The following is a 12,512-nucleotide window of genomic DNA, read 5'->3' as shown; positions in this document are numbered from 1 at the left end:
AAGGATGCAAAGACATCGATTATTCATAGATTCAAGAAATTTATGATTTTGGAGCGCAGCCGCCATTCAAAGTATTTAGATAGTTATTTTGAATGTATTTTTTACGTTAGCAATCTTGATTTTCCTTTGTCTATTTGTTATCTTCATTGTAACCTACGCTTAGTTGATTATTAATGAGATGACAATTTCAAAAAAAAAAAAATACAATAAACTTGATTTGGACAATTGGGCCTCTGAGCGAAAGTGAATAATATACGCCAACTTATTCTACAATTCCCACCTAAACTAAATTGAACCAAATGACCCGTTTTGCCATGTCCTAAATCTATGATGTGACGCTCAAAACTTGGCACGCTACATTACACCGACCAGTAATGGAGCTTCAGTCAGTTTGGAAACTCAGATCAAGGTGATTAGCACATCAAAAGGAGGGCTTCTCGGGTTCGGCCAAGCAAAGATAATGCAGTTGCAGCAATGTGATGACCAGTGAGACCTGCACTAATAAGCTGTTCATTTGGAGATGCATGTTCGATGTACGTATCCGGCAATACAATTGGTCGCCACTGTTGAGAAGGTAAGAGTCAGGGCACTGATCACATTTACTCTAGCTTAACACTACAAATGCGACTCCCCATTTGTACAAAACAATCAATGGGAAAAAATATGAAGACATGACCACATAACAAGTTAGTTTACCCATGTACTCTTCAGTAATCAGATAAACAAAACTAGTCATCAGGACATTTTATTCCGGTCAAACTCCCATCACAACTACCGGGAAACACAAATCCTAGTGTAAGGCGGTTTTGCACGTAAAACCACATGTTATTGACTCAATTACCCTTCTAAAACAACTTTTAACAACCTTTAGTAGATGTCATGACTTTACTGCAATTTTGTTTGGATAGTTCCAACATAAGACTTTCTAATCTGAAACATATTGAAAAATAAACATTTCTGTCTCATTTATCTGCAGTGTTACCACCCAGAATTTATATTCGACCATTTCACCATCTCTTATAAAATATCACTTGCCATCATCAAAGACAAACTAGAGCTGTAAACTGGTAAGAATTACCTGGATTCTTCCATCAAGCTTTCCGTCAAGGGCAATGAATTGGGCAACATGAGACCCAAATCCTCCTACAGATCCTTCCTCAACCGTAATCAGAAAAGCATGATTTTCACAAAGACCTCTGACAAGCTTCAGGTCAAGGGGCTTGCAAAACCTGGCATCGGCAACAGTAACTTCCACACCAAGCTTTGAAAGAAGGGACTGAGCAGAAAGACAGTTCTGAACCATGGCTCCATATCCTAACAAGGCAACATCTTTACCTTCTATAAGAACTTTTCCCTTGCCAATCTGTCCTACAAGAACCATTATATAATTAAGGCAGAGTTCCGTAAAGATAGTTTCTGATTTCAGTGGAACCAAAGACTCACTGTTCTTTGGTGCCTATCACAACGGAACGAAGGAAAACAGTTCATCAGATTGTTGCGCTTCTTTTTATCATTAAATAATAGTCATTTGATGCAATTCTTGAAGCAATTTTCAATAAGAGTAATCTGGAATTCACCTCTCTGTGACAACACTGGGGCAATGCTACATAGTACATACCTTCGATTACCATCTGGAATCCCTCGAGGCACATAGGTAGTGTGGGGGGTTTTAGTATGCAAAAGGATTCAGATTGGAGACCGATCAAACTGAATACATCTCAATCTCCACGAGTAGGCGACTGACATTTGAGAGTGAAAGCCATAATCACTTAATCTATCTGCCTGCTTATGTGAAGGAATTTGTCTAGACTCTAGATAACACATAGACAACTTCGAATTTAATCAGACAATTATTTTTCATCGTGCACCTCTGTATGCAAAGAACTATCATAATGAGACTGAAAAACATTTTCCACAGTATAGCACCTTGGTATACTACGCGAGTACGGAGTAATTTTCAAGGAGCGGACTAAATAAACCTAGTTTGAGCAGTGACAGTCATCACAGTCATCTAGACATGGGCCATGGGGTAGAGAAAAAAATGGATCGCAAATTTTGGAAATTGCTACAGGAAGGCCTGAACTTCCATTTTACTAAGTTCACATTTCTTTTAAAGTGTTCAACACAGGAGCACATTCATTTCTTTTAAACAATTATTTGAAAGTAAAAGATCTTCACAAATATGTATTAAATTGATAAATAAACAAGTATTTTAGAAGAAACCACTACCTCAATAGGTATTGTACTACCAATGCAATTGTTTAAACTGACAAGGGCACCACTAGGATACCGGAAACACACTGGCCGGTCATCAATTTGAGCTGCTGTGGACACCATGCGAGCAAGTTCAAACTCATCGGAGGGCGCCATGACTATCATGTTTGGTAAGCATGACATAAAAGTTATGTCATATGGTCCACAGGACACTGGTCCATCTGAACCAACCAATCCTGCATTTGTAATGGCAAAACGCACAGGGACTTTTTGCCGGTCGACATCGTGGACAACCTGTGATCAAAAGAGAATGTAGATGTATATTAACATCGCTTCTTCACTCGCAGACACGACATAGAAGGTACATTATAATAAGTTGTGGAGAAGCATGCAACAGGGAGCAGCTATGCATGCAGGTAAGTTCCAAAATTTCCCCAAGAGCTAGAAACTCCTGTCAAACAGTGTTACAGAGGCGAGGTGCCCACATAGGGCAAAGGAGAATGGAGATATAGAGACATAGAGGATAGTAAACACAGCCTTGAGGAAATGCAAATACGTACAAGTTTTGTTTCCCAACTGGAATGTGGAAGCTGAGCAAAAGGAAGGTCTGGGGGTACTAAAACGGGTATGCGCCTGAAGATTGTGACTTGGAACTTGGAAGTAGTAATATTGAATACCGATCATCGTACATCAACAACAACATTAACCGAGTGACGAATGGCGAGTAAGTGGGGTTCAGATGTATCACATGACCCCAAATGGAAATCTTGTTGAGAATTGCATCAATCATCTTCAAACTATTATCGAGCCATTTTCCTTTGTTTAATTACAATTCAAATCTTGAGTGAAGTTGCAATACAGAATAACAGAAGTTAATGTATTACCTCGATCTAAGGGTTTATTGTCCCCATTTATCTTTGACGTTTAATCTAAGTCAACTTTGATCATATTAATTTAGGCAAGAAAATTTTTAAGTTATAATGTAAAGTTTTAGTCATTTTTGATTTATTAAGCCATATCATCAACACAACAACATTATCCCATTGGGCTTTTGCAAATGGCGGGTTTCGGATACACCCTATGCTGAGAGGTTGTGTCCGGATGACACATGATGAAAATTCGTCAATGACTGCCAGTGTACAGTAAAAAACGAAACGTAACCACTTTAGTGAGCCAGCCATTCTGTTTTATAACTTCATAACTCATAACCACAGAATAGTCAACCTTTGACTTCATTTGAATGCACGTAAATAAAAGAAACTATTTAAATGTATATCTTGAGAAAATATGGTCAAAGTCAACATCATTTGAGCACCAAATTCAAAAGGGAATAACATAAATGGGGTGGAGGGGGTATCACAGTATGAGAAGTAGCGAGTCAAAAATCAAAACTTAGATAGAGAGGATAGAGGCCTTAGGGAAAAGAGAATATTGATGGAGGAGGAGGAGGAGGAGGAGGATAACCTGATCATAAGCTCTTTGAAGATAGGCGGAAGGAATAATACAAAAGGGTCTCAGTCCACCACTTGCTAAACCAGCTGAAAATGTAACCGCATGTTGCTCAGCAATTCCAACATCAAAAAAACGATCTTGAAATTTTTCCTGGAACAATTCAATGGGCCGCTCCATTCTCATTCCTGCATGAACTGCAACAATATCTTTGTCCTTCTCTGCCTCTGTAGATAAAGCCTCTACAAAGTAATCACAATATGTCCGAGGACCAATGCCAGCAAGCAATGTCTCAGGAATAGGTGTATCTGATGCAATACAGACCAATCGAAAACAGAAGGTCAGCCATTAAAGACATACTAAGTAGACGCATCATTGTTGATTGTGAGCGTCCAGAATCATACCTACTTGTATATCATGGACAGAATAAGAACAAGTATATGAAGAAATTAGAAAAATCCTATACCCCCCTCCCCTCTCCCTAACCACGCCATTTGAGGAGCCTTTGAGGCATCGCGATAATGTCCTTGGTGTAAAATAATTAGTTAAATATCAATCTAAGCCAATCTTTTGCACACAACTACACAAAGCATATATCAAACTCCCAAAGACAACTTTGCATGCCAATCACACATAATTTCACATGCTAACCAAAGGCCAAATAAGTCATATGTACTCAGGACAAGAAAGATAAACATGGGTAAGCACAAACATCCTAGCAAATTCAAAAATCAATTTACTTGAAAAGCAGGGAAAACTACCAGTATCAAGATTTTCTGTGGTATCAGTCGGCAGTATAGCTGGGGAAGTAATTTCATTTGTCATGACATGAACCAGCACAGGCCCCATTGAATTCAATGACGATACTTCTTGCAGCACACAAATGAGGTCTTCGACGTTGTTACCATCTACTGGGCCGATGTAATAGAGACCTAACTCTTCAAAAAGAGTAGATCCTGCAGGTCCCAGCATACCACGAGCATATTCATCGACTTTTGCAGCCCATTCATATAACCCTTTGCCGACTCTCTTAGTAAGACCCTGAAACAATAATAATTCACCAGAAATGTTTTAGCTTTAAAAATTCCAACTATCAAACACAAAGATTACCTTAATTTATCATATAGATTTGTTGGTTTACTTCCGAAACGAACACTGAATAACCAATACCTTAGCAACTTCTCTGAATCGACGGAAAGATTTACTGGATTGAAGCTTGCTCAATGTACTAGAAAGTGCATTAATAGGTGTCCTAGAGTCCTCATCAAGCTTAGGATGCAAAGAGTGACGACTGTCATTTAAAATCACCAGTAAGTTGGAGTCCAAATACCCAGCATTACTCATCGCCTCATAAACCTGACCAGCGCTGGTTGTTTCATTGCTAATAATAGATACTACACGTTCCCTTTTTCCTTTGATATCTCTTGCCACGGCAAATCCTAAAGTCAAGAAAACATAGATTTAGGCAATGATTGCGTGTTCAAACAGAAGATTACTGTTCTACCGAGAAAGTAACACATCAAGAAAACAAACTAAAACCTACCAAGTCCAGCAGAGATACTGCTGCATCCATGACCTGAGCCAAATGGATCAAACTCACTCTCAGACCGACTTGTACAGACAGAAAGTCCATTCTTCTGTCCAAGTGTGCTCATCAGGGATCTCCTTCCAGTGAGTAACTTATGGGCATATGTCTAAAAAAATAGTCAAGGAAAAGAACATGTATTAAGAATAATTTTCACTCTTTTTATTCAGCCCGCTCCCACATCGTTCCATACTGCTGAAACCATAAATACAAAGCATCAAGATTATGGTATCTTACTTGATCTCCTTTATCCCACAAGATTTTGTCCATTGGTGCATGAAAAACATAGTGAATGGCAACAGTCAACTCCACCACAGGTAGGCTAGCTTGTAAAGCTCTCTGTCCTTTTGATACCAGGTGTGAAAGCTCTCCGCGAATTTCATCAGCTAATTGTTTGAGCTCCTGTAGCACCGGAATTTCAGCCAATGAGATATTTTACCAAGTCATTTTGTAAAATTAAAATGTTATGGAGCACTGGAAGGATAAAACAGAAACAGGTACCATGACTTTCAACCTTAGTTGACAAGTTTTTCATGTTAATGGGGTTCTCAACCATATCGAGTATAGGGGTCGGCATTTCCTCCCAGGAAAATTCACTCTTATCACTTAAAGCTGTGATTCTTCCAACATGACTCTGCAGTGAAAAAAGAAACCATTGTTTAAAAGTAGATTTCCTCTGCTATCGGAAATAACCTTTCATGGTGCACGAGATATGTGACATATACGTCTCATTTTGGAATATCTCGGATAGAAAACCTTCCCCTCTCCCAACAAGAAGTTTCAAATGTAGAGACTAAGCCAACATCAGTTCCAGAATCTGTGGGTGCATCCTTTTAAGATAACCTTAGTTTACAGTGATGAAGAGTTGTCGAGTTGATCAACCATGATTGCACATAGAATGCATAGAACAAATAATAATAGTAGACGAAGACAATTGCGTTTTCTATAAGTTAAAACAAGATTTACGACCCCTTAAATTCAAAGACAGCTAATGAGTCTACAATTTGCAACACTGCTGTGTGGAAGTTCAATGAAATGAAGTTCCATCAACTACAAGCAGCGACACCTAACTTACTCTAAGGGTGTGTTTGGATAGCAAAAGTGGAGGGAAAGGGAGGGGAGGGAGAAGGAGGGAAGAGAAAGGGATGGAAGGGAAGGGGAGGGAGAATGGAGGAGGTCATTTTCCCGCCAAATCTTGCCTTTGTTGGAGAGGAAATAATTTGGCTTGGAGGGGGGAAGTGGAGGGATTCATTTTCCCTCCCCTCAAAATCCCTCCACCTCCATTTTGCTAACCAAACAAAGGATTTATCATCCCTTCCTTTCCCTCCCCTCTCTTTCCCTCCAAATCCTCCTATCCAAACAGACCCTAAGGGTGTGTTTGGATTGAGGGATTTGAAGGGAAAAGAAAGGGAGGGAGAGTAGGGGATTTAAAATCCCTTGTTTGGATAGCAAATGGGAATGGAGGGAAATGGAGGGGGAGAGATTTGGAGGGATCCAATTTTCCTCTTCCAAGCCTAATCAAAATCTCTCCACAATAGGCAAGATTTGGAGAGAAATTGTATCCAAACAACCACACCCCATTCCCCCTCCCCTTCCCTTCTCTCCCTTTCCCTTCCCTCCTTCCCCCTCCCCTTCCTTTCCTTCCACTTTTGCTATCCAAACAGACCCTAAGGGTCCGTTTGGATTGAAAGAATTGGAGAGAAGGGGAGGGGAGGGAAAGGGAGGGATTTAATTTACTTTGTTTGGATAAAAAATATGGGAGAAAGGAAATGGAGGGGGAGAGAAATGAGAGGACTTATTTTCTCTCCTATAGAACAAACTATAATCTTTCCAATGGTGGCAAGATTTGGAAAGAAAACATTATTTGGACTCTAATTATATCACCAACATCCTTTAATCCTCCATCCATTCTTCATCTCCCTCATTCCTCCCCTTCCATTTCCCTTCATAATTTTTGTTATCCAAACATCCACATCCCATTTGCCCTCCCCTTCTCTCCCCTCCCTTCACCTCCCCTCACTCCCCCTCCCCTCCCCTTCCCTCCTAAAATTGTATCCAAACGGACCCTAAGTGAAGCTAAAAGAAAAAATGCAGACAACATTTCTAAAAACAATTAAGTATGATTAATCTGTGATTTGCTAGTACTAAAATGCAGCCAATTATATCGCACTGTTGTTTATTGACAAGTTTCAATGCAAATGTTGCTCACCAGCAATATTACTTAAATAAACGGGTGGCCACTTGTTTTATTGTGAAATAGCAGTCATTCGATGCATTTCACAAACCAATTCGATCATTTGTGTTCGGAAATAGCCTCTTTCTTTATAGCACAATGGTAAGGCTCCATACATACATTCGATGCATAAACTTAACTCATGGATAGTCCAGGAATCTAAAAATATAATGCTCGACCTCGACATAAATGGAGTAAGAAAAGGTGATACCTTGGATATATTGGCGGAAATAAAAGATGGGCATAAAGTAATCCTATGGAATTGAGAATTGAAGGTTGTGAATTGGCAATTATCAACGGAATCTCTGGAATTTTGATGAGAATTAAGTGTAAACCCAACTGGGTACTTGAGATTAGTAATATCCATTTCTTCTAATCAATCAATTATACCAACAAGTAAGAGGATAATCAATCAATTGTAATTTGTAAATGAACAACTTCCTTCAAGTTGTTATTTAGGAATATGAGAGACGAGATTGGCAGCACAAGGCAGGAAGGTGTGGGATGATGAAATAAAATTGGGTGGAGACAAATGCACCACACATGACATGATACACAAGTACCACTGTACCAGTACCTGTTTTGTAAAGTTGTAGTGTTATCTTTTCCATTGCTGTGGCCATTATCTTTATCCACAAAGCAGACTCAACTACTCCAGTAGAGACACGTCAATTCTGAGTCCAGATCATATGTATAATGTACTTAGGTAGAGATGACAGTCAAGTCAGTCTAGTCGGATTTATCGAATTTGGGTCATATCAGGTCGCGGCTGAATTTGGATCGGTTTCGGGTCACTTATCGGTCAATGGAGTCAATTTATTTTGGTCCGGTTATTCATATAGACTTGTCAGGTTGGGTTATTAACATGTTGGTTATTGAGTCGGGTTACTATCGGGTCGGTGATTTCGGGTTTGGGATAGGTTTTGCTCCTCAATCATTATCGGGTCGATTTTTTCCGATTATTTAGCTGGTTGTAGTTGATAAGCGAATTAAGGCGGTGGCGTACATTTGATGACGTGGCAACCTGAATAAGGTTTTAAATAATGATGCAACAATTTCTAAACCCGGCAAAACGTGATTTTGTCTTATTAAACGACATTATAACATGTTATTAGTTTATTAACAACGCTACAATGAAACAGGAAGTGATGAAATGTGGTATTTAGTATTGGGAATTGCTAATAAGTCGTCTTGGAAGGTTCTACGAGCAAGAAATAGTTTCAAAATGTAACGTTTAGCATTGAAAGAGTTTTTTGCATAAACTTTGTAGTTCGTAGTTATAGACTTCAAGGTGAAATTATGCAGTAATCGTTACTATATGACGAAGAACAAATACTTTTATCGACTATTTGTTTGTTTCGATAATAACCGTATTCCAAACACCTTAAACAGTAGTTTGAAATATAAAATTTAATTAACTATCCAGATAAAATTTATTTAAGTTTCAAAAAAACGAAATTTGACTTTTCAAAGTTGGTGTCAAGGTAGAGAATTGAATTTCGAGCATTGCCGCCAACTCAAAAATCGAATATTCGTCTTAGCGCCAAGTGTAATTTTTAAAATATTTCAAATATTGTGAATGTGGGAATTTGATGTATCCACGAGGTTTTTTCAAACACTTGGAGTCGCCACCAAATTTAAAGAAATTTGGAAACCGTTTTAGAGAAAATGGATCGTCTGTGAGTACGTGTTGGTGTAGATACCTCATTTAACACCTCCCGCCAACCACCCAGTGATGATTAGGCTGCATGTTTGATACGCGGAACGATTTTATGACAGTGCGTAATTTCATCGACAAGTGATAGCTCAAACACTCGAGTCAACCTCATGGTCGTCATCTACGCGCCGATACGGTCGTTTTGACAATAATTAGGGTTCATTTGGAGTCCGGGTAAAAAACCGCTTCATTTTCTAAAAAACCGTTTAAATGCCGAGTCGGAATGTTCCGGAGTGTTCTAGAATTCTCTGGATATTTATTCTTAATTAAATTTAATATTTTTAAGGAAATATCTTCCGCATATTGCGTTTCACGGAATAACGAAGTATATATCTACCGAAATTCCATAAAAAACGCGGAAATCTTTCTTGCTGGGGAGGAAACCTCTGGGGAAATGACGTTGGGGAAATTACGCATAAGGTGTTGCGCCTCTTCCAAAGGTCGCAGCTCCTGCTGCGCCTCGTCCCCAACCCTCTTTCCATAATATTTCCGTGATTTGTTTCCGTATCCGTGTCATTCCTAAACTCCTTCGTGTGTTTAGTGTAGATAGAGACGTTCGGCCTCCATATTTGGCACGCGAGTGTTCCTCCCCTTCTTCTCTCTCTTTGCATTCTAGACTACGCTATTACTTTCGAGCCTACGTGCTTGATCAATCGACCACGTAAGCTTAGATCATTCTGAGTCCCTGTCACGTTGCATAGACCGACCAATTTGACCAAATCCACTTAATCAATCTAATCAATCTTTTAAATCCTTTAACAAGGACACTTTCCACGCATATTCGAGTCGAGCAACCACTAAACGATAACTTTAGTCAATCTCGTTTCGTCAAACATGTAAGTCTGAGGGTGTAAAACGCATTTATTTATTGTACTTTTATTTTGTATCATCTAATGTAAGGTCTATATCAAAAGCACGTTCAAAACCATCTTAAAAACCATCTTTTAAAACCGTATTTGTAAAACAGCAGAGGTCTGACGTAGAGAAGAAACGCAGCAGCAGCTGCGCCTCTTCCTGAGGCCGTCGTTGCTCCTGCTCTTCTTCTTCTTCCTCGACCTTCTGCAATTTTCTATTTTGTTTCCTTTCTTTCGTTATTCTTTCGTTTCTTTTGTTCGTTTCAGTATACAATCATGTTTTAAAAATTCCTTTCTAAACTATAATGCTTAATTCGACATAAATCCCTTATAATTCCATATTTGCGGGTTTTTGTCGTCTATTCAAACCCGAATTTTAATGGTTCGATTTTCTCATATCGATTCTCTGGAATTCGTCTTTTGTACATAGTTTTCTTTATTTGATTTCAGTTTATCCCATTTAATTTCGTTTTCAAGCTCCACGTTTCGACCTTTATGAAATTCGTCATAATAATTATGTAAATCGCCGTATTACTTTGTTTAAACTCATTCTTTAATCTGACTTGTGACGATATTAGTGTACATAAATATGCTAAAGCACTTCTACTTGAGCCTAATGTTAATAATCGATCTTAAATTACCAATGAACATTAACAATGTGCGGTTCTGACTTCACAGTCAGAACCCAACTCAAGAATAGACGCAAGAAGTGTTGTGCCTCTTCCAAGGGACGCAGCAGATGCTGCGCCTGTTCTGGGTTGGCTTCTGTCCCTGAACTCTTTCTCGCTTTGACGTAGCTTCTAATTATGGTTTAAATTGCCTATTATTCGTATTATCACTTCTAATCTGACGTATTTTCATACTTTTATTTCTAATATTATTTTCTTTTATTTTTTTCTTCGAAATCCCGTTTTTGAGCGTGCTTTTGACGTAGATCAAATAAACCTTGTAATTCTTGTAATTTTAATTATTGTAATTTTATTATTAATTATTATTATGTATGGTTTATTCACTTGGCTTTCACATGAATTAATCTAACATCAACCTGTTTCCTAAATTTTTTGTTCACCGACTTAGTTTAATCTCACATGCTAGGATTAATCTATTGTTTATTGCATTGCATGCATTACATCGACAACGTATCAAATATGAACAATTTCCCTAATCATTAGTAGAGGCAGCTATCGAGGCGGGCGGGATTAGGTGTTCGATTAAAGAGCTTCCTAATAGTTACCCTCACCCCTTACTCCAGTTATCTCGGGACATCTGTGTCCATTGGCATCTTCGAGAGTCATTCTAGACATAGAATGCTAAGGGTAATGAGTTCTTAGTGTTCATGTCACTACTTTATGTCTTGACATGGCATGAGGTACTCGAGCGGTTCCAATTTTCCATAAAAATTGGTGGCGACTCCACAAATGCAGGCTTATTCAACCTTTCACCGGTTTCAATGCCTCACAAATCGGTAACGGCCTATGACGTGCTTTGGCAAACCAAGGTTCCGTGGGAGAAGTGCCGCCGCCTCGAGACCAACGCGCGGGTGCGCGCGGCGCGGGTGGCCCATGTCCACAGTTTGGCGACTCCGCTGGGGATGATATACTTACGTGTTACGCAGGGTGAAACTTGAACGAGGTTAGGGAATAGTTTATACGAGACAGTTGTCGGTTTTCATTACTCGACCTTCTTAGGTCGTTCTATTCGGCCTTCCTAGGCTTAACCCAACCCATTAGACCAATCGTCCCATCTGGATGGTCCAAATTCTTATCTGGGCCTAAAGATGGATATCGATTGACGTCAACCATACCATGGTACATACTCTTGTTTGTATCAAGAGCTTTCACTACTCGAGGAAATGGACTAGGAACCGACCTTACTCATGTTTGGCACGGACCTCTCCATAGACCAGGGTTTGATTGCTTGGTATGACAACCCACATTTTAAGCCAAAACCTTTTAAATGCACTCGGCATACCGTTATAATGCCCATATGTATGATATACGTGATCACCATTTGTAAACAAAACCAGGACAAAATTTTGTAAAATAAAATCATTTTCAAAATGTAAACATTTTCAAAAATGGCCTAAAACAGCGCAAAATAAGTCGAAACCCTGTCCAAATGTCGAGTCAAAATTCGGGCCTCAAACCCATTTCAAACCTCACTTCGAGTCAACACTTCTACAACTACACTACAGTTGTCTAGGACAAACACTTCAAAATTTATCATTTTCAAACCTCACTTGACACAGTGGCACACACCCACTTCACGAGTCAAGTCCTCTTTTTGAGTAAGTGTGCGAAAATGGTCGATCGTGTTTTGATTCGTCGCCAATCTCTTATCCTCATTTCCAAAATGGTGGGAACTAGTCATGAAAGCGTTAATGGTCAAACCCAACCATCCGTAAATGGTAATGATCAAATCCTAGCTGCACTCATTCGTCTCCAGACAAGCCAAGACCAA

At 39.2% G+C, this 12,512-nt stretch overlaps 1 protein-coding gene across 5 annotated transcripts; it reads right to left on the bottom strand.

Moving 5' to 3' along the window:
• Positions 1–232: 232 nt before the first annotated feature.
• Positions 233–8,157, bottom strand: LOC141605570 (putative 1-deoxy-D-xylulose-5-phosphate synthase, chloroplastic). 5 transcript variants are annotated; one of them, XR_012526386.1, is made up of 10 exons: positions 7,693–8,128; positions 5,763–5,882; positions 5,486–5,650; positions 5,207–5,357; positions 4,834–5,102; positions 4,425–4,704; positions 3,679–3,971; positions 2,230–2,508; positions 1,079–1,368; positions 233–563 (listed from the first exon to the last, which is right to left on the bottom strand). XR_012526386.1 is itself a non-coding variant. In XM_074424397.1 (10 exons), the coding sequence occupies exons 1-10, from the start codon at positions 7,846–7,848 to the stop codon at positions 414–416; spliced, it is 2,148 nt and encodes a 715-aa protein (XP_074280498.1). In that variant the 5' UTR covers positions 7,849–8,157; the 3' UTR covers positions 233–413. The 5 variants fall into 5 exon arrangements, 4 of the variants coding, with proteins under 4 accessions (XP_074280498.1, XP_074280500.1, XP_074280501.1 ...); XM_074424397.1 differs by having other exon boundaries at positions 1,079–1,363; positions 7,693–8,157; XM_074424399.1 differs by having other exon boundaries at positions 1,079–1,363; positions 5,750–5,882; positions 7,693–8,151.
• Positions 8,158–12,512: the final 4,355 nt, after the last annotated feature.

This window comes from Silene latifolia, chromosome 10 (genome assembly GCF_048544455.1).
Source record: "Silene latifolia isolate original U9 population chromosome 10, ASM4854445v1, whole genome shotgun sequence".
Lineage (NCBI taxonomy): Eukaryota > Viridiplantae > Streptophyta > Magnoliopsida > Caryophyllales > Caryophyllaceae > Silene > Silene latifolia.
This window is presented reverse-complemented; position numbering and strand designations above follow the sequence as displayed.

Bases quoted from the DNA above. Each gene is read 5' to 3' on its own strand.
- LOC141605570 (XM_074424397.1), bottom strand. From the start codon at position 7,848: ATGGATATTACTAATCTCAAGTACCCAGTTGGGTTTACACTTAATTCT. The intron at 5,883-7,692 runs GTATCACCTTTT...TTTTCACTGCAG, and splicing joins TTTCCGCCAATATATCCAAG to AGTCATGTTGGAAGAATCAC. The intron at 5,651-5,762 runs GTTGAAAGTCAT...CCGGTGCTACAG, and splicing joins TGAAAAACTTGTCAACTAAG to GAGCTCAAACAATTAGCTGA.